This window comes from Lissotriton helveticus, chromosome 5_1 (assembly GCF_964261635.1).
Source record: "Lissotriton helveticus chromosome 5_1, aLisHel1.1, whole genome shotgun sequence".
NCBI lineage: Eukaryota > Metazoa > Chordata > Amphibia > Caudata > Salamandridae > Lissotriton > Lissotriton helveticus.
The window spans coordinates 147932041-147955103 of record NC_136065.1 but is presented as its reverse complement, the minus strand read 5'-3'; the positions used below and the strand labels follow the sequence as shown (position 1 = coordinate 147955103).

Below are 23063 nucleotides of genomic sequence, written 5' to 3'. Positions count from 1 at the left end.
AGAGTGTAGCGCATGCTCAGCAGAAGTAACAGTTGTTCCTTATTAGCATAGCCCTCCCATGTTCTAGAAATACTGTTAGCTCCACCCACTGATATATTTGGAAATGTCCTTACGTGGTTGCAACCTCTGTCTAAGCTGTAAGCTGAACCCCTTCCACTGTTTATAAAAGGGGCCATGTGCTTGTATTCAGTGTGCTACTCTGTACAATACTGTAGAAGTGTTGTGGAGGTTGTATCACCACCTTTAAAGGTTTATTAAACTATGTTTTTGTATTTCCAGTTTCCTTGCCAACTTCATTTGTAAGTCTAAGGACTTTGTACACAGAAGGGCGAACCCTTTCGGTACCTTTGGGCCTTGCTGAGGCCTGAACTCATCAATTGGCGCCCGTCACGTGGGGCTCATCGGCGACTCGGAGGCTCGAAGGATTGGTCGTGACGAAGGAGTGGAACTCTGCCGGGGAAGAGATCACTGCCAGCGGCGTCTTTAGTCCTGGCATCCTGAGGTATTTCTTCCTTCCTTCCGATCTGACCATCTGGGTGGCGCCGGTCTTCGACTGAGACCTCTTCTGTCGGTTTGCTGTGGATAAGCTGTTTGAGCAAATTGTGGAACTTGGCAAGTGGAATCTGGACGCTCGTGCTTGGTAAGGACCAATGTATGGTAATTACTGTGAGTGTTTATGGTAGCCAGTGATTAGCAAGGCAGTTTTAGGATACGCTTGCTGTGGCTTATGGATATGGATATGGATATGGAGATGTTTGGATGATCGATCATATTATGATTATGAATATGGGTATATATGCGTTGCAACACATATAGGTAGGCAATGTGGAGATTTTTCTCCAACATATGGTTGTGAGCGGCGCAACGATTAAGTGCCATTTTTCTGTATAATATTGCGTATTTCGCACTATTTCTAGCATGTCTACTTTTAGCGCACTACGTAAGTGGTGCTGCTGTGGAAACCGGTTAAGTCTTGAAGAATCGCAGCCGGCTCCCCCAGAAGGGACGCCGAATAGGGATATGTACATTAAGTTTGGTCTTTCCCCTATAATGTACAGCACATTGTGGAGGAAGTATACCAAGAAGGATCCTGAGTTGAGATGGCCTTTGTATGGTTCGTTTGATGTGCGCAAAATTGAGTATGTGGAACAGTGCCTGTGTAAGCGCCGAGCGAGACAAGATATGTTTGAGAGTGTGCGAATGTGGGTGAAAGAGGTACGTGAGCGTGAGAAACGTGAACATGCGCTAATTGAGAAAGAGCAGAGGAAGAATGTGCGTGAGAAGGCGCAAGAAATGAGACAACGTGAACAAAAAGACGCGGAAGAAAAACGGGAAAAGGAACGTAGATTGCAGATATCTGGCCAATATCCCATTCGTCGGCCTCTTTATCCTGTCCTTAATAATGCTGATGATGATTTTTCATTACTAGATCGTTCTCCGCCTCCGTATGCTGGCCCGTCTGCTCCGAAAGGGGAAGATGAGGATTCTGGATCATTTAAAGATAAGGTAGACACGCGGTCTAAGCTAACATCTGATCGTATGGCGGAGCTCCGACAAATTTCTTATCGTATTCTTAAGGGTACAATTCCTCTTGCTGAAATATTGTTGTCTCTTGAAAAATGGCCGGACAGGGAAAAAATTTATTTTCTTGAAACCTTTTCTGATGAAGTAGTCGGGGCTTTTCGAAAATATTCTCCTGTTCTTGAACCTGATGACATAATACAAGATAAGAAAGAATTGCGTAAAGGTCTCTTTTCTCCTTCCCAGGCAGCTGATGCAGTTCGACGGTTATTCGTATTACGGGATGAGGCGTCTCGGTTACGAGAAGAAAAGCGACAAAAGACGGTGGACGACAAAGAGACGGGTTTGAGTGGCGACGGGAAACAATCACCTATCTTTTCTTCAGATAAGGTCGATATTGTGCATGTTAAACCTATGCCAGAGGCAGCGCCTTTGTATGTTCCTCCTAAAGGAGCGGGTACTAGTTCAGATAAAGATTCAGCTGATGCCCGAGGGTATTTTATCTATAATTGGGTATATACTCCTTGGAATAGAGCGGATGTTATGGCCTTAAAGAAAGCGTTACCTGACCCACGGAAAAATCCTGCTGCCTTCTATGAGGAAGTTGAGGGGGCTTTGAATTCTTGTACTATGACATTAGCTGACATTGATTTATTCTTTGGTCTTATATTACCCCCTGACATGTGGAGATCAGTACGGAAAATTGATGATTTAGTGACGTTTAAAGCTAAATGGGAAGACATTGAGGAGGAGGACAGAGCTAGGAAACCTGCGCAGAAACCACCCCAGCTCATTCTAGACCTCCCTGCTGCTATTTTGATTAAATTAAAGACGATTATTCCCCCTAAAAAGATTGACTGGACTATGTTAGCATCTTGCAAGCAAAAGACAGATGAATCAGTTTCTGACTTCTTTACGCGATTTGAAGAAACTTTTCATGATTTTAGTGGTCAGTCTCTGACGGATGACACGGGTCGACATCTGTTTGTAGACAAATATGTTTCAAATTTATTACCGGGAGTAGCAGCTCGGTTGAAAGCGAGTGAAAGCTCCTGGACGACTTCGACTCCGGCATCCCTCCTGACTATGGCTCAGTATTACGAGCGTCAGGAATTAGAAGCAAAAAGTAATGAAGATAAGAAATCTAAGGATTTGAAAACAAAAGTTATGTTAGCACAAGTGTATGGACCACCCCAGAGAGGAAATAATAGAGGTGGTCGGGGTTTTTATGATTCTACATATAACCGCACAGACTTGGCTAAAGATCAATGTGCATATTGTAAGCAACGAGGCCACTGGGCCAATGAGTGTCCTTTAGCGCGAGAACACAGGGCTATGGGACGGGGTAGAGGTTTTGGGAGAAATCGTGGGGGTTTTTCTGGCCCACGAGGTAACCTAAATGATAGGGCTAGATTCGAATCTAGGGAGCAACAACAAGGAGGGTCTAATACCTTTGATAGACGAAATCAGTATCAGATGTCTGACTATGTGCACCCCGAAAGTCATGATTCCCAATATGCATAGGATTGCGTAGGATGGGGGGAGGAATCAGTTGAAGTACCAGTAGATCAGAGGGGTCCTTATGTTACAGCACATGTTTTGGGTTCTACTGATCAGTTTTTGGTTGATACAGGGGCTACTCGTAGCGCTTTGTCTAAACAATTGGTTCCGAGGGCTCCCCTGTCTGGCTTAACGATCACATCTGTAGGGTTCGATGGAACACCTTCTCTTAGCCCATTATCCCAACCCCTTGCATTTCATGTCGACAAATTTACAGCACCATGTCCATTCTTGCTTTCCTCAAACACGCCTGACAACATTGTGGGTCTAGACATGCTGAAACATTTTAGAGCCACAATCCGCTGCTCCCCTGAAGGAGTACGCGTGATTTTAAATGACAATTACCCTGCAAAAGAGAGAGTGTGTATGGTCGCTGAAAGTGCTGCATTAGCCTCTTTACCTCACACGTTGTGGGCTACTTCAGACACTGATGTGGGACAGATGGTCATTCCTCCGGTTCACATTAGTGTGAAGGAGGGAGCTGTGTTACCACGCCTGCCTCAATATAGGATTTCACAGGAGGGTGAGGAGGCGCTCATACAGATTGTGCAGGATCTCATCCGAGTGGGGGTGGTGGAAGAAGTCCCATACAATGTTTGTAACAGTCCTATTTTACCAATCTTGAAGAAAGACACTGATACTAGGGTATATCGATTTATTATTGATTTGCGGGAGGTGAACAAGATCGTGGTGCCCCAATACCCTGTTGTTTCTGACATCACGACACTCCTTACCTTGGTTCCACCAACAGCGACAACATTCTCGGTTGTCGACCTGAAGAACGCCTTCTTTTCGATCCCTATTCACCCTGATAGCCGTTACCTTTTCGGCTTCACTTTGAATAATCGATCGTATAGATTTTGTAGAATTCCACAGGGCTATACTGAGAGCCCTAGTATCTACAGTCAGGCGTTGAAAAGACAGTTGGATTCCTTTGTCTTGCTTGAGGGGGTAGTGCTTATTCAATATGTCGACGATATTTTGTTGGCTGCTGACACCCCTGAGCAATGTGAGACTTGTACGTTGTCTTTGCTTTCCTTTTTGGCTTCTCACAATCATAAGGTATCTAAGAAGAAATTGCAATTCTGTAGACCTAAGGTGACCTACCTAGGCCACCTTTTGTCTAAGGAGGGGCGTGCACTTACATCAGATCGTATCCAAGCCATCCTGGACACACCAACACCTTCTACACAGAAAGATGTTCGAGCATTTTTGGGTCTTACGTCCTTTTGTAGGCAGTGGATACTGGGGTTTTCACATATAGTCAAACCACTGTTAGCGCTATTGACAAAAGACACTCCAATTCCCCTTCCTTGGACAGATGAATGTGAAAACGCTTTCCAACAGTTACGTCAGGCCCTTTGTTCAGCACCAGTGTTAGGCACTCCTGATTACACGAAACTTTTCACATTATATGTACATGAGAGAGATGGATGTGCGTCATCTGTGTTAGTACAGATGCACGGGGACAGGCAGCGTCCGTGTGCATATTTCTCGGCATTGCTCGATCCTGTCGCTCGGGCATTGCCGGGGTGTTTTCGTTCGGTCGCAGCGACAGCTGTGTCAATACGTCAGAGTGAGGGAATAGTGTTATCTCACAAGCTGTTAGTGTTGGTTCCCCATGCTGTTGACGCCCTTTTGAATCAAACAAAGACGCAGCATTTAACAAGTGCCCGTCTGACCGGATATGAACTAACGTTGCTGGCTCCCCATATCACATTGAGGAGATGTGCTACGTTAAATCCAGCAACATTGTTACCATTCCTGACGACTCAGCCTGAGGCACAAGAAGCACATGATTGTATTTTTGTGACTGAGGAACAGACAAAGGGTCGTATCGATCTCCAGGATACGCCTTTCTCAGATGTAGATGGAGAATTATGGGTGGATGGCTCCTGCCTGAAGCTACCGGATGGTACGACTTCGGCAGCATATGCCATCACTACTTTGTATACTATCGTGGAAACAGCACGCATTCCACAGAAATCAGCCCAGGCAGCGGAGTTGATAGCATTGACACGAGCATGTGAGCTTAGTGCAGAGTTGTGTGTGAATATTTATACAGATAGCCGCTATGCTTTCGGAGTAGCGCACGACTTTGGCCTGCTCTGGAAGGAAAGAGGTTTTCTGACATCACACGGAACACAAATTATGTATGGAGAACTGGTGCACAATCTTTTGACTGCCCTGACATTTCCTAAGAAGATAGCTATAGTGAAATGCAGTGCACATAAGAAAGTTATTGACAAAGTAGGGCAAGGAAATGCTTTCGCTGACCAAGTAGCACGAGAAACTGCAATGAGACCTGACTCCACTTCAATGTATGTTGTGAAGTCACAAGCAGAACGATGGCATGATGCTAGGAAAGAAGTGAGGGAAATACAGAGAGTTGCTTCTGATAAAGAACGAGAGCAATGGTCTGAAAATGGAGAACTGGATGATGAAGGTTGTTGGCGCAACAAACAAATGGATAGGTGGAAGTTGCCCACAGCTTTTGTCCAACCTATGGTTCAAATGGCACATGGGCTAGCACATGTTGGAGCTTCAGCGATTGTGAAATTGCTTGCGCAAGTTTGGGAGCATCCAGAGATTGCTAGCACGGCCAAGAGAGTGGTACAGACCTGTATGATCTGTCTTAAATACAACCCAGGGAAAGGAACACGGACTCCAGCAGGAGGATTTGAAATACCTACTGCACCTTTTGAAGTCCTGCAAATGGACTATATCCAACTTGAACGCTGTAATAATCTAAAGTACGTCTTGGTAGTGGTGTGTGCTTTCAGTAAATGGATTGAAGCCTACCCTACTAAGGACAATACTGCAATGACTACAGCAAAGGTGCTACTGAAGGAGTTTTTCCCTAGGTATGGTGTTTGTAGACTATTATGGAGTGATAACGGGCCTCATTTTATAGCAGACGTTATCAAGTACGTTCTGAGAGGTCTGGGGATAAAACAGAAGTTTCATGCAGTGTTCCATCCACAGTCGGCTGGCTTGGTGGAACGCTACAATGGAACACTGAAGCTTAAACTAGCAAAGATCCAGGCTTCCACTTCTCTGACTTGGCCCGACGCTTTGCCTTTGGCATTGTTGTCAATAAGATCAGTACCACACTCCCGAACCGGCCTTACACCGTATGAGGTGGTGTTTGGTCGTCCCATGAATATTTGGGGAGTGCCCAAACCAAGTTCCGTATATGATGTACCTTGTGTATTGATGAATGACTATCTGGCACAATTAACTGATAACTTGGTTTCTATTCATCAACAGGTTCGAGAAGCACTCCCTGACCGGTCCACAGGTGAGGGTCATAGTCTCCGACCTGGTGACTTCGTCCTCATCAAGGCGTTCGAGAGGACGAGTGGCCTGGAGCCCCGATGGTGCGGTCCCGAGCAGATTCTGCTCGCAACAAGAACGGCCGTCCGAGTGACCAACCGGAAGAACTGGATTCACTCCCTTCATTGTCGCAGAGTGCAACCCGGATTGGTGGAACCTGCCGTGTTGACTGACCATCGAGAAATCCTGACTACAGAGAAAGGCCCTGCTGTGGTACCTGATGAGCAAGAGGAGTTCTTCCCGGACCCGACGACTTCTGGAGTAAGAAAATACAACCTTCGACCCAGGAAGAAGTTTTCTGCTGTTTAGACTGCTGTCAGAACGGCCTCTTGGTTGGTGCAACGGAGAGCCGATGAGGCAAGGGGGGGGGGATCAGCCTTGCATTAGAGTAGTGACACCCGTCTTGGCCCGTTGGTGAAGAAAACAACAGCCGCCTTGGGGGAAGAGTTCTGACAGCCTTTTTTTTAGTTTCAGGAAGATTTGCGAGACATTTGTTCAACATGGAGAGAAAGAAAGTGATCTGCGCCTTCGGATTTATTGCTAGTGTGGCAGTTGTTGCCATTATCACGTGGTTTGTTGAGGATGTAATTCCTGCCCGTGATCTATATGTGGTTTCTACACTGGTGCCAGAGGAGCATTTCTTTTATACGCTCCCCTATCAGGAATCAAAACACCGCTTGTCCTTTGTAAATAACACCTTCATTCAGATGCTACATCATACCCACACTGCTACAAATGAAACAAATTGCTGGATATGTGGTATGATGCCAGCGCACCAGAAGAAGGGGGGAACACCGTTTATACCTCTCCCTTTCTCTCATAATGGTTCTTGTCGTGCCTGGTATACTCTTCTATTTGCCACAAGAAAGCCTGCTGTTGGAAGATTACTTTTTAGACTAAACAAAGAATGTCACCAGAATAAAGAAGGCTATCCACAAGCCAATGGAACAATATGGGAGTGGGAAGAATATCGACCAGACAATGAGTCTACTCCCTACATTTTTACGAACACTAGAGACACTGTCGAAAGTGAAAAATTTGTGATCTCAGTTGCACAAGCACAAGCGGACTTATGCGTACAAAGTGTTGGGAACATCCCTGTAGGTGTTAGTGATTGTATTAAAGTCTTAAATATAGATGGTCTGAATAATAGCACATTTTTAGCATCCCATAATACATATTTTGTATGCGGTAATAGAGGATATTATCGATTACCAGCTGGCTGGTCAGGAGTATGCTATGTATCGTTTTTATTACCACCAGTGTTTTTAGCACCTGCCACTTATCATAAAGACTTGAAATTGTTGAATAATGCCACTGTGAATAGATACAAACGTACTTTATCTATCGATGATGTGGACCAGACCGACACTAGTTTGCAGCAATATGTAGATTTTAACCTAGGGTTATTCTTTTTTGTTGGAGCTGCCCTAAACAGTAGAAAGATAAGAAGATTAACTAGAGTTGTAGAGGCAGTGACCAACCAAACCGCTGCAGCACTAGGAAACGTAACTGAAGAGTTGCAAATTACTAGAATTGTTGCCCTGCAAAACAGAATGGTGTTAGATGTCATATTAGCAGAAAAAGGAGGAGCTTGTAGACTTATTGGAAGTAGCTGTTGTGTCTTCATCCCAGACAACTCGCCTTCTGTTTATAATGCCATAAATAAACTGCATAAAATAGCTGCTGACATACATGTAGATAATGGTACATGGACCTTCTCTAGTTGGTTTTGGACCTTATTTACTACATGGGGTTGGAAGATCCTCACTGGCCTTTGTATAATAGTAGTAATTCTTTTTACTTGCTGTATGTGTATTCAGTGTGGTCCTATGATATGTTCTCTTTGCATTACCTCTTGTATACCCAATAAGAAAGCTGTTTCCAAAGCTGCTTATCAAAAGAGTCTAACTAAAGAGATTTCTAACATTATGAGCATTGACATTCAAGATGAGTTTGATGACTACCCTATGAAATGGAATGGCTTCAGCTAACGCTGAAAGGGTCGTCTGTTGTAAATAAAACAACGGTATTATTAAGCATTAGCTGAAGCCATAATGCATCAGTCCAAATATCTAGTATAGGGATTCCATTTTGTATTTCGAGTCCGCCATTTTTCATGCCCTACATTGCCATGTGCTCAATGTTCTGATTGTCCTACCTCTCTGCCAGTTACACTGTGGATTCTACCTAGCAACAGTTATTATTAGTCCTTCTTGAGAGTGTAGCGCATGCTCAGCAGAAGTAACAGTTGTTCCTTATTAGCATAGCCCTCCCATGTTCTAGAAATACTGTTAGCTCCACCCACTGATATATTTGGAAATGTCCTTACGTGGTTGCAACCTCTGTCTAAGCTGTAAGCTGAACCCCTTCCACTGTGTATAAAAGGGGCCATGTGCTTGTATTCAATGTGCTACTCTGTACAATACTGTAGAAGTGTTGTGGAGGTTGTATCACCACCTTTAAAGGTTTATTAAACTATGTTTTTGTATTTCCAGTTTCCTTGCCAACTTCATTTGTAAGTCTAAGGACTTTGTACACAGAAGGGCGAACCCTTTCGGTACCTTTGGGCCTTGCTGAGGCCTGAACTCATCAACACCACCAATACATCAATCGAACTCGTCCCTCTCTCATATTTTTATCCTAACACCAGTAAGTCATCTATGAGAAGGGACGAAGGATGGACAAAGGTGGGCTTTGCAGTGGATGGGTCTAGATACAGGCCTAGGTATAACACCCATTTTGCCAACACAAACTATGTACATCCCAACAGGTTTAATTGCCTTGATGAAGTAGATTGACTTCGAGGGGGTCCTCCCTCACAATCTTACCAAGTCAATGACAATGAACCTGTGGGGCAGGAGACGGGAACTGAAGGGTCTGACTTTTCGAATAGACATTCGGAACTACACCAGGGCGGTGGTTTGAAATCCCCCAGCCTTAGGGTCACTGCAGATAGTGTATCCCTGAATCCATTTGAAGCACTTTGCGCCCCTAATGTAACATCTTTGCTAAATCCACCCCGGGAATGCAAGACCGGCCCCCCGCATTTCCACCAACGGGCACTACTCCTAAAATAACTGAAGGGTGTACTCCCAAATTGCCCACCGAAATTCTAAAAGTTCTCTCCTGGAATGTGGCAGGTATTGCAAACAAAATACTCACAGCAGACTGGGAACTTTTAATTAGTACCAGTGATATCTGTCTATTCCAGGAGACATGGGCCAGGGAACCAGTGAGTAGTGCGGGCTTTGCTGTTTTTGAGACTCAGGCTAAATGGAGTGGAAAGGGGAGACCCTCGGGGGGCTTGGCGATTTGGGTAGCGAGTCACACTGGTTGTACTGCGGAGAGCGTTCCAACGTTCTCTGAAGACATCCAGTGTGTACTTCTTGTGTGGCCTAATGCAGCAAAACTGGCAATTATAAATGTATACTCCAGTCCAGTTAGCGCAACCAAGGAATCGCCTACCTTAGAAGATCTTGCGTCCTTTCTGGACTCACTGCCCAACGACCATAAAATCGTGTTGGGCGGAGATTTCAATTGCCACTTCGAACCCCTGGAAGGCCTAAGGGAGGGTGCCCTTACCACCGAAGATGATTTCTGGGGTGTTCCTCCATGTTCATCCCCTCACCCCAAATCTTGGTCCCCACTTGTTGTGCAAATTATGTCCTTAACCCTAAACTATGCATTGAGGGCTTGCAACGGCCGTACTCCGTCAGACTGTCCCTCTTCGTGCACCTTCAATAGGCAGGGTCAAGAATCCAGGTTGGACTATATTTTTGTCGACATTGGCTCATGGTCCAGGGTCCAGGATTTTAGGGTATCCCCTAGAACTGATAGCGATCATAACGCTCTTTTATTAGACCTGAAACACCCAGCACCTTCTGCTGACTCGCTATCTACCAATCATAGGGATGACCCGGGAAATCTGGCCCTTAGTTCCAATAGGCGCAGGGTTAAATGGGGGAAAATAGTCAGTACTGAAGAAAACATAAGGAAAATCTTTGATATTGCACTCCCGAAGTTTGTGGAATTAGATGAATTAATTAATCAGTCTGGGTCCACAGACTTTAACTCCAAACTGGGAAAGATACATGCAAATTTAGTGGGTTCCCTAGCAGAGGTTTTCCATCCTGTGGCAGCCCCACGGCGTAAAAAGACACGCACCTCAGTTTGGTACAACTCATCTTGTCGAAAAGCCAAGGAAGAATTAATTGTTAATATCAAGGCAGGGTCAGATAAGGGTACGATCGCCAAACTCAGCCGGGGGGGTGCATAGGGATGCCATTGCGTTGGCTAAAAGGGAGTGGGATTGGAATCACTGGCAGGATCTCTCCTCTGCATTAGCAACCAGAGACTCAAAAAGATTCTGGTCTTTGGTGAATAATGGCACCGGAGAGGTCAAAGCTGCCGTGGAGCCAAATATTGCACCATCTGTTTGGGAGGCCCACTTCGGCAAACTCTACCAGGACACCGTATTGCCTGCCTGTGAAGTGGCTCCCGATGATACAATCATCCCTGTATCTGGGTTGGAATTCACCCTTGGTGAGGTAGTGGGTGCAGTAGAGAGATTGGCAATGGGGAAGGCCCCGGGTTTGGATAGGTTGCCCGGTGACCTTTTCAGACAATATCCTGAAATTTGGGGCCCCTACCTCCTCATTCTATTTAATGCAATCTTGGGGGGTATGGAAATCCCCTGTACTTGGCTGGGAGCAGAGATCGTGCCAATTTACAAAAAGGGCTCTCCTCTGCTCCCAGCCAACTACAGGCCGATCAGCCTCATAGATGTTCCCCAAAAACTCTTCTCTCGTCTCATCCTGGACCAGCTCCTTGATTGGATGGAGGCCAATGAAATTCTTAGTCCTCTCCAGGCTGACTTCAGAAAAAACACGTCCACCAGATCTTCCGCCTCATCCTCCTATACTGGAAAACGGTGAGGATCGAGGGCGGGAGACTGTACATGGTGTTCGTGGATCTGCGGTCAGCCTTTGACTTGGTCCCACGGAAAAAACTATGGGAGGTCCTAAAGGAGCTGGGCGTACCAACTGAGCTGCTGCATGCCATAATCAGGCTGCACGATGGCAACTATGCGCAGGTCAGGTGTGGGAGGGATGGAGCGCTTTCCTCAAGGTTTCCTGTTCTCAGGGGGGTAAGGCAGGGTTGCGTCCTGGCGCCACCCTGTTCTGCCTCTTCGTGAACAGTGTTATATCTCACCTTGATGAAGTAAAAAATAATGACGCCCCTTCTCTGGCAGGCAGGAGGGTGCCAGCTATCATGTTTGCTGATGACACCCTCCTGCTTTCCAAAAGCCCAATGGGGATCCAGAGGATTCTGGATGGATTTGGTCTTTTCTGTAGACAACATGGTCTAGAGATCAATACAGAGAAGACCAAATTCATGATTTTTAATCCCTCACCAAAGAGAAGACCAAATCCCACTCTGGGTACAGCTAGCTTAGAAAGGGTCACTACCTTTCAATATCTGGGGGTGACTCTGCACGAGAATTTATCTTGGGATCCCCAGATAGTGAAATCTCGGCTAAAGCTGACCCAACTATCTGGTGCAATCCTGAAGGTTGCAAATACTTCGACCTACAAACCTATAAGTCCGGCACAGGAGCTGTACAAAACGCAAGCCAAGGTGGCTGCAATGTACGGCAGCGAGCTTTGGGGGTACAGAGCAGGCCTGGATCTCGCCAGAGTAGAAAACATCTTTCTCAGACGCCTATTGGCTCTCCCCCGTGGCACACCCCTGATTCCCCTGAGATTGGACGTGGGTTTACCCTCTATCGCTGCTGAGCTGGAGTCTAAGCCAGTACGATTCTGGCACAGGCTTTGGTCCACCAGCGAGCTTGAACATTACAGGAGTGATCTCACCCACGTATTGGCCCTGAATCAACGAGATAGAATTCCCTGGCTTGCCTTTGTTAAGAAGGAACTGTACCGTTTAAATCTGTCCGAACTCTGGGAAGCCCCAGCAGTAGGCTGTCCAAGCCTATCCCGGAAACGACTTGTACAAATTTATAAGGAAAAAAGCCTCGATCTACTTTTGACCTCGACCAATAACGGCACCCTAACTGAACGTTTCCTGCAATTCAAAAATTCTTATGAGTTTGAGGATTTTATGGATATTATTTACCCAATCCTGGCCAGGAAGCTGTTTATACAGTGGAGTCTTGGCACTTTACCGATCAAAACTTTTACCTCCAAATGGCTTCAGAGGGAAGATAAATCCTGTCCAGGTTGTAACTCTCACGATGAGGAAGAAACCCATCTTTTTTTCTTTTGTCCTGCATATTATAGACCAAGGAAATACTGGTTGGTCCCTCTTTGCAGGAATTTGGGTTTCAGGAGCTATATAGATGCCTACAGAGTTTTAAGAACCAGTACTCTGCCTCATGTAGTTTTTGCTGTGGCGAAATTCATTATGGCTATGTGGCTCATCAGGAAAAAATTGTTAAATGGACATAACCCTAATCAATGAACTTGTCGTTTTATTCATGGACTGTGCTTTTATCAATTTATGTCTATTTTATTCCTGATCACGAAATGTTCACTTTTTCCCTCATCGTTCCTGGAATGATGCGTTACTCATTTAATGTACATGTGTTTTTATATTTGTAATTCTTTTTCTAATTGTTGTTATATGTATACATTATGTATCTTTTATGGTCTTTTAGACCGAAATAAAGAATTTTTGGATTGGATTGGTTTATGTACTGCTCAATGACATTGGTATGTTAAAACACAAGACAGCATCAATGAAACTTGCTTTCAATATTCGAGTTGCAAATGTGTATCTTCTTCTTTAACTTTTTCAGCACAAAACAAGTTCATCCTCTGTACAAGACAAGCAACCAGACCTATGGAAGCCGACCGCCAACAATCCACGAAATGCCTGTAAGTTAGACTTGTTACTGTTTCGCCTCCCCTCCGATATTCTCTGGCGGAATATCAATCAATAGAGGGTTTGAGGCCTACTGACGAAAATTTTGATTGTGGTACCAGCAATCTCTGTTCCTTAACCAATACAATTTAGTCACCTTTATCTATTTCTACATCTGCTCCCTTTTCTGCAAAAAAAGTAGAAGTTTCAATGAACAAACCAATCCTCAATCGTATGTTATTAAAAATAATGTGACATAAGAATAAACACAAGTTGTTTTTATAATGTATTGGAAGAAAGAATATTCGTGTGCTAACTACATACATGAATCAAGCCAGAAACAATTGAATAAGATAGTTGAAAAAGCTAACATAATATTCAGAAAGATGAACCAGAAACTGCTGACCAGAGGAATCTGATGGAGCACAAACGTTCATGTGGTGTGAGGAACTGGTGTGTGATTTAAGCGCTTTTGCTGAAGTTACCTAAGCCCAAAACATAGTACAGTGAGGGTACTAGACAAAGAGACAGATGATATGAGTGAAGTGTCTTTATTTCTCATCTAGTCCATACTTGTGGCAAGAATGGTGAATTCAATGGCGACTTAAAAAAGAAGCTTCTTTCATCAGCTATAGTTTAGATAAATCATTTTTAAAAAGCGTAAATTCTATAAAGTATAGATTAAGGAAACCGGAAAGAGAAAATTATTGACGTTTTGATATGTAAATTGTGTTTAGAATAAATATCATTAAATTCTGCCCAGAACAAAAGTTATCAATACATTAGAATGTTTGCAGAATTCGAATTGCATTTTCATATGCCAAAAAATCAAATAATGACTACTACATATATTAACAACCCATTCACCAAAACGGTATAAAACATTTATTATTTCTAACATTTGTAGTCTATCTCTGGGAAATCATGGCTTTTAGCACTCTTTAAAGAGATATGTTTTCAATATATTTTTGAAGTGGAGGAGGTAGGAGTTGTTCTGAGGTTGATGGGGACTCTGTTCCACACCCTGAGTGTGTAGATGGAGAACTGCAGCACACAACCAATCGCTCATCTGAAGGGTGGCCAGGGTTTGTTCCAAGGTTACTATCTTAAATACCTCCTATAGGGAATGGCATTTGAAGCTAGTTGTCCTGCTTCTGCATGTGATCTGACTGGGACCCTGTCTCACAAGGCTCCGCACCTAGATGATGGCACCTTACTTTTGATTCTTACAAATTGTCTTGGAGGTGGATTTAATGTGGTCATCTTTTTTCTAGTTGAGGGCTACCCCTCCTGCTCTTTTTTATAAAGTATAGAGTCTGCCAGTTAGCTCTGTTTGAAAGGCAATGTAGGACACTCCTGATCAGGAGTGGAGGAAATTTACAAAGAATTTAAAAAGAAGATAAATGTGCTGTTATTTCTCAACTGCAGATTGGATTCAGCGTTGCTCAGTAGGTGAACAAATAATTCCAAAGCTCCATTAAGTAGCTTTTAGATGCACTCTCGGCAGGGCAATACAGTAGACCTAATAGTAATTGTGTTAAGATGATTAACCTGCCCAGGCACCTGACACTGGTCTTGAAACGAAGCTTCCCAGCAGAGGCCATGTGTGCGGTGCCTGTTTGCAGGGTGCTCCTGGCACTGTAATGCACAGGCCCCCTGCTGAGGAAGATGATTTCAAGGACCAGGCAGTAAAGCTGCCCTAAAGGAATTACTATTAAGGTAATTATGTTTCCCTGCCCATGACGCTGCTCAACCACACAAGTGCGCCTTGTTCCTCGCTGTGAGACATGCACACACGCTTCACATTTCTCGTGGTACAGAAAAGTAATACATGTCTTGCAGACCATTCCACCTGCATTCTGCCGTTAAAATAAAACATATGGGGCAGGTTGAAGCGAAACCAGGCAAAATTGTGTAAGGCTTTGAATCTGCTCACCATGGGTCACAAGGAAAAATTGCAGGGGAATACGTTTCATGCCTGCCTACCTGTGAAAGTGAGTAAGAATCACCCATGAACAGTATCTGACACCAGGGCAGTGCTTAATTTGTAAAAAAAACAAATATTCCAGTGCTCTCGTCAAGGAGGCCACAGCATCTTGCACCAACCATTGTCACAGCCAGCGCTGCCGGCGACAGTCCAAACACACCTACTCACGTCATACTCCTCATATAAGTGAGGCACTAAAGACTATTCCAAGCCCACAAAACTAGAAGAACGTCTTGGGTGTCAAGTATTGGTCATTTTAATGTATATTGAATTAATAAATAACTGTTGTGTGCTCATCTCTAAATAAAACAAAGAGTGCCACCGTGTGGCAGGCTGTTTTAAGTGCTGGTGTTGGCAATTTAGTGCCGGCGCTGAGCCCCGGAAGCCACTGGTACAAATTTAGCACTGCACCAGGTCCATACTGGGGATTAGCAACGGAGTGTAGAAAAGTATGCAACATCGCACTGAACTCATCTGCAATGAAGCCGAAAATATGAAAGGCTGTGATGACGCGTGTAACCAAACATTTCAATGCATGCCCTGACAAATTGTCAGTGAACCAAGGCAGCACCAGCTCACCTATTCAAATTAGTTGTGTAATCACCATCAAAATGTGTGGCACCAATACCTGGGACCTCTGCCAGCTCTTGCTTGGGGAGCCAACCACCTCTTCACCAAGGTGGAAGGCTTTGGCTCTTTTAAGGCAAGACTATTCACAGCAGCAGCTTCCATGTTCGGAAAACCAGCATCTTCTTCAACACCTGCTCATCTTTATAGTGGACCCGGACAAGGATCATTCATGTAAAGGCAGGGAGTGGTCCACCTGAAGGGGCCAGAAGAGATAGACAGGCCTTTATATTCTCTTGTACTCTCACGAGTGTCGCAGAAGGAGCCAGGGTTTCTTTGACAATCCCTCGGGCAATGGTAGGACCTGCAGCTGCAGAGACGTAGATTGTTGGTGTGGCTTCAGCATGTGTAGGGTGGTAGTGAGATGGTGATGCAAGTAGGAATGCCAACAAGGGAAGTGCCATTGTAGATAGTAGATGGTTTTCAGAAGAGCAGATCCATAATATTTACATGCATTAACTTCATGAAAATCCTTCAAAACCATGGAAAAATATACATAAAGCTTGCTGTGAGACAGGGTGGGCTGCAAAACCTGAAGGTTCCAGTGTTTCTTAATCCCATTCCATTCTGGTACTATTCCTTCTTCTTTCTTAAAACCAACACTGTCTCAGACAGGTCCTCACACTGAGGGCAGGATTGGAGTTTGAAGAATTTGTCTTTTCCCTTTATTTTTATCTTGGACCCCTCCTTTTCCAACCGCCTCATCATCGCCCTTGTTCAATGAGTATGTGAACAAGAAGTCCTTAAATCCTCTAAGACAGAGTAAATCTAGAACATTCCACACAGTAAACCGGGACAACAGAAGACTAAAATGCCAGGAGATAACAGAACTCAGTGAGATTCTGTGTTCAAAATATCACCTAAAAAATGCACTGGACAGGACACCATTCATCAACAATCTGTAGTGCTAACTGTATGAGGAGTAGCTGGCAAAGAGATTCCTGGGGCATACGCTCAGTGTTAGAACTGGAGGTCTTTAATTGGCAGAGGTAGGTACCTTTGACCAAGTAGGGACCCCTCCTTCTAGTCAGAGTTAAGGGGGATACACACTTTATATAACCAATGACCTTGGTAGCTTGGCACGAGCAGACAGGCTTATTCCAAAGGCATTCTGTAAAGTATTTGTACTCAAAACACACAATAATACAGTGATAACACCACAAATGAACACCTGTTTACTCAACATGACCAAAACGACAAAAATCCAACATACATGTAGTCAAATATCACTTGAAAACAGGTATTTCCAAAATAAAGCTTGTAGAAAACAAATATCTCCACCAAGGGCTATTACGACGTCGTGATAGCAATACATCCAATGTATGGCACCAACTGCGAGGTGTGCGGCGTCAGGCACGGAGTCGCACGGACCCCCAAACAGTATCTCAGAAAATGAAGTTTATGACCATGCACGGTGTCGTGGAGGTCAAGTGTCGGTGCCAAGGCCGGCTCCCTGGCTGCCATGGGGAGGTGAGGCTTTGTGTCCGTGAGGAGGCGACGTGTCTAATCCAGGAAAGGGAAAGTCGATTACTTCGGCGGTGAGGCGTTGGTTCCAGTGAGGCATTGGTTCCGGTGAGGCGATGCAAAGTCTGTGAGTTCATGGAGTCGGCTTTAGTGCTTATCGGCGCAGCAATAACAGGATGTAGGGCGAGCGCTGGCATCAGGAATGTTAATAACTGCAGGCATCGGTGCTATAGTGCAGGCAGGGCGGTGCGTCGTGGCCTTCACGAGCAGTGCCCCTGACCTCTGTGCAGGTCGCCGCTTCACCCCCGTCGGTGTCAGAGATTGCTTTTCTTTCTTCTCTTAGGTTTCTTCCAGCTCCTAACAGTAGGAACGACCTCCAGAGGCCCAAAACTGGAACAGACACCTCCTAGCAGGTCAGAGCTCTCAGCAATAGAGTTCAAGGGGAGCTGGGGGTGAAGTCTTTGTGTCCCTGACATTTCAGAACAAGAGGCCAGCACACACAAGCCCTTGAAGATTCGTCTTCAAGCAGGTTTCTCAGCAAAGTTTCAGTCCTTATCCTTTCCTTGGCAGAAGCAGCAACTGCAGGCCAACCCCACACCGCAAAGGGGGCAGTACTCCTCCTCACAGCTCTCCAGCTCCTTGGCAAATGTTCCTCTTGAGTCCAAAAGTGATCTAAAGTTCTGGGGTTTATGGTCCACTACTTATGCTCCATTTTGTCTTTGTTCTGCTTTGTGCAAGGGTCTCTGAGCCCAGCCCAAACCAGTTCTGTCCTCACTGGTGCCGTATGACCACTGGGGGTGGAGTCCGCATTATCATGGGAGACGGGGCCTATTCAGGTGCAAGGAAAACTCCTTCTACTAATCTAAATGCAACCAAGGTCTATTCAGCTCAGCTCTGAGTCATCATGGAAGGGCCTGGCACACTTCAATCCCCCCTCAGTACATGTCTACAGTGAATGCACATTCACAGCCACTGTCACTCCAAAACCGGACGGTCAATCCACAACCAGGCAGAGACTCCCAGAATGGGTAAACAAGAAAATGTTTACTTTCTAAAAGTGGTATTTTCAAACACACTATTTAAAAAATATCTTTACGAAAAGATGTGTTATTACATTCTGAGTTCAGAGAGCCTAAACTTTATTCCTATATTTTGTCCCAATGGGAAGTTATACTTGTATGATGTTACAACGTAACTCCCATGCTATCCTGTGAGACACATAGCCTTTCAATAGTGAAAAATGTAATGTGCAGTATTTCACGATCAGGGCCTGTCACATTCACCAGTACACGCCCTACATTTCACACATACTGCACCCTGCCCATTGAGGGGGTGGGGGGGTACCTTGGGCCTACCTAAGGGTTGTCTTACATATAAGAAAAGGGAAGGTTAGGCCCTGGGAAATAAGGGCACTTGCCAGGTCGACATGACAGTTTAAACCTGCACACAGACACTGCAATGGCAGTCTGATATACCTTTTCAGGGCTACTCATGTGGGTGGCACAATCCGTGCTACAGGTCCACTAGTAGCATTTGATTTACAGGCCCTGGCACACTCTCTGCACTTTACTAGGGACTTACGAGTAAATCAAATATGCCAATCAGGGAGAACCAATTGTAATAAAAACTTACACAGAGAGCACTTGCACTTTGACACTAATAAGCAGTGGCAAAGTACCCAAAGTATCTAAACCCGCAAAAACTAAATCCAGCACAGCATCAACAATACAGGAGGTAGAGGCAAAAAGTCAGGGGAACCACGCCAAAGATGCCAAGTTTAAAACTCAGTCTGCATTTATTCCGTGCACTGAATGACTGTGCACTTCACTTGGAGAGTGACCCTGTTCCTTCAGAAGCTTTAAGTACGCAAATAAGAACGAAATGAGGAGTATTCTAACTTTTACCGAACAGCCAGATATTAGAAAAGGCAAATCTTTTGTACAAAAAGAGGCTGTAATTGTCGGATAAATGGATAGCACGCATGACAAAATTAAGAGGTAAAGCATCCTATTGTTACTGCAGATCGGGAAATATGACCTCTCACTCCTATTCTATAGCTCAAAGCTTTTGCCACTATGTCAGAACCCCTGAACTCCTTTCAGAGGGCTACTGGTCACACAGTGGTTAATAGGCCCAACCGTGGTTGTTTAGGCCTTTTACTCCTGATGTCCCAGGGCTTGACCTACTATGGATTCCAAGCAAGTGGGCTAAGTACCGCTTCTGCACTTGACTCTCAGTGGTAGTTGTGGACAAGGAGTCAAAGGCTTCCTCGGGGTAAGGGAAGTGTGAATACAGATTAGTAAACATGACCATAACTCAAATGCGCACAGCAGTATCAATAAATGACCAGTCTAATAAATCAATGACCAGTCTAATACTTATCCTTAAAATAAAAAGAATTATTTTATTTCTAATATTACACATTCAAAGGCAGGTTACGACATTTATATAAACACCACATTATCCCTTTGAGTTCGGGGATCTAGTGTGTTATTGGCAAATCTCTGCCCACCCGCTCCTTGCAATATGGTCAGGGCTATTCCCCATTCACTGGTGGCCCCATCCAGGGAATGATTGCTTGTAGGCCTTAACTCAAGAGTCCATCCGTGGGCACTAGTAAGGTTCTGTTCCTGCTCAGTGAGTCGACTGCATGTGGGAAACGTGGCAGTACAAGGCAAGCGCACAGGGTCTCCATTGAGCCTATTCTGTCATCTCCGTCAGCGATAGGAGATGCCCTGCACTCCACTTGCACAGTAAGTTCTGTGCTCTGCAAAGTGGGGGGAGAGGGAGACGGGAATTTGCTCGAAAGCTTCTGAGCTGAGTCCCATTGATATGGCTATGCAGTTACAGCGTCCTTACTAAGTTCACAGGATTGGGTCCGGTGCAGTCCTCGATGCTCTTTATGAATGACAGGGCATCACGGTTGCATAGTTTTCAGGCTTCGGCCCGAATATCACAGGATTATTTCTGGTAGTCCCTCCTGGCATACAGAGTTCCGCACAACATCATCTTAAGCGCCGGCCGCCCCGGCATGGCAATCTGTACCAATGTGGCACCTCCTGGAACAACAGGTCGTTGCTACGACCCCCCACAGGTTTCTACCTTAGTGATCAGGCAGTAACTTCCACGGTGGCCTCTCCTGGAATATGGGTATGGCCCAACAATGCTGCACCGGTTTGGCTCATGCCACACCTTACATGGCTAACTTCACGGCAGCCTTCTCCAGGCATAGAGGGGTAGCCACATAGGCAATGACTCAATCATTCCAGCAGCCACCTCCTGACGCCTTGCACCAGGAGTTCACTCAACAGTGCTCCACACTGGACCTCGTTCCTTCAAATGCTCTCCTCACCGGGTGCACTGGTCATTGCAAGCAGGCAGGTGCTCCAAGTTCAAGAGCAGGTGGTCTTGTTTTCCTAGGCAAATGCTCTTACCCAACAGGGAGACTAGCAGGCTTTGGCCCCCATTTCTGGTCGCAGGCAGAAGTCTTGCAGAGCTTCTCCTCCTCACACAGGGCCGCAGAGCCAGAGCGTATAGAGGAGCCTTTTCCTCCATTGCTGCTAAGACCTGAAACGAGCTCCCAATCGACATCAGATGCTCCCCCACTTTGCACACCTTCAGGAAGAGCCTCAAGACCTGGGTCTTTGGCTGACTCTGAGCTACACCCCTCCCCCCCCCTCCCCCAAGCACCTTGAGACCCTTATAAGTGAGTAGCGCATTTCATAATTCCCTGATTGATTGATTGACACAGCCTATCTGGCTGGTTGACAGGTGACCATTTTTGCGGTCTCAACCTCCCCTTCTTATATCCTTTCCAGAAATTAAATGTGATTTAGGGTCTAGGTCTTTGAAGTTGTGATCTCTCTCTGAATCAAAGAACACCCTTTTATTATTAAAGTCATTTATACTGCCCACAAATAATTCCCAGGGAGATCTCACGGCACCTGAGAAAGAAAGACCTAATGCAATATAAGATCTTAAAATAGCCAGGTCTTGAGCATTTTTTTTAATTGAGGCAGATTAGGGCATGCACGAATTTGGTCAGGGAGGACATTCCAATGTTTGGGTGCCCGATAAGAAAAGGCGCGACCACCCATTTGAACTTTACTTATTCTTAGGCCCTGAAGTTTGGAATTAGAGCCTGTAATGGGCGTGTTAGATCTGACATACCAAGCAGAACCACATACAACAGAGTGGGAAGAGAATCTCGGCTGGATTATGTCTTGGTACAGGTAGCGAACTGGCCAGCTATCCGGGACTTCAGGGTAAGAGAAAGACTGGATAGTGATCATAATGCCCTTGAATTAGATCTCATCCATCCCGGCAACCAAACATGCATAACGCGTGGGGAGGGGAGCAAACCTGAACTTCTGCTGGAAAACAACCGCAGAAGAATCAGGTGGGAACAACTGATAGCGAGGGATGGGAAACTTCCCAGGCTCTATGCAGGACTGATTCCCTCTTTAGAAATCGTGGGAGATCTAGCCATTGGGGTGGCCAACAAAGATTCACACGCCAAATTATATCAGGCTCACGAGGGTCTTATAAAGGCCGCTGCCCCCATCCTCTTTAATGATGTAAAGAATCCAAGGAGGAGGCAGCCACAAAAATCCTCATGGTATAACATGGCCTGCAGAAGGGCAAAGGGGGAACTCCTTAGATCCATTAAGGAGGGTCTAGGTGGAGAGCAGTTAAAGGAAAGGAGATGGGCATATAAAAAACTAACTGCCCACGCTAAAAAAGAATGGGAGGAGAACCAATGGGAGGAGCTTAACAAGTCCTTAGCCATAAAGGACCATCGGATGTTTTGGAGACTTGTAAACGGGGGGTCGGGGAATCTCCACTCTGCAATCCAGCCAAACATAGCACCAACGGCCTGGCAGGCGCATTTTCAATCCCTTTATAGCGCCGAGCTGGGAGAACCTACCAACGACTTCGCAGCTGCCTGGCCTGATTATGAGGGGGATCTTATAAGACTGGACGAGGTTAAGTCTGCAATTGCAGGACTTACTTCGGGAAAGGCGCCAGGATTAGACGGCCTACCCGGGGATCTGTTCAAGCAGGAGCCCAATATCTGGGCCCCCTACTTGGTCACTCTTTTTAATGGAGTTCTTAGTGGGATGGACATCCCCAGTACTTGGCTGGGGGCGGAGGTGGTTCCTATATTCAAAAAGGGCTCGCCTCTCCTTCCAGCCAACTACAGACCAATTAGTCTGATTGACGTGCCACAGAAGTTGTTTGGGAGGGTACTGCTGAACCGCCTCCAGGATTGGGCAGAAGAGATGGGGGTTCTTAGTCCGTACCAGGCGGGCTTTAGAAAGGGAGTCTCCACAGTGGACCAGGTTTTTAGACTAAACATTATTTACTGGAGGGCGGCGATATTCGAGGGCGGCAGCCTATACACTATTTTTGTGGATCTCCGTGCCGCCTTCGACCTAGTGCCGAGAGGGAAACTATGGAGTGTTTTGGGTGAGATGGGCGTCCCGCCGGACATCCTGATAATCCTACAGAGACTACACCAAAACAACTATGCTCGAGTTAGGTGTGGGAGGTCCGGGGCATTAACGGACAGATTCCCCGTTGACCGAGGGGTGAGGCAGGGTTGTGTGTTGGCACCGACCCTGTTTTGCCTCTTTGTCAACGGGGTAATCGCCCATTTAAATGCCATTGAATACACTGACGC

The 23063-nt window shown here is 45.5% G+C and overlaps 1 protein-coding gene across 1 annotated transcript in view; it reads left to right on the top strand.

Moving 5' to 3' along the window:
• The window catches only part of PIERCE1 (piercer of microtubule wall 1), a 93175-nt gene that overhangs the window by 62141 nt on the left and 7971 nt on the right, over window positions 1-23063 (top strand). The window contains exon 2 of the mRNA XM_078641932.1: window positions 13238-13316. Within this exon, the coding sequence (XP_078498058.1) occupies window positions 13238-13316 (79 nt within the window). The remainder of the gene's footprint in view (window positions 1-13237; window positions 13317-23063) is intronic.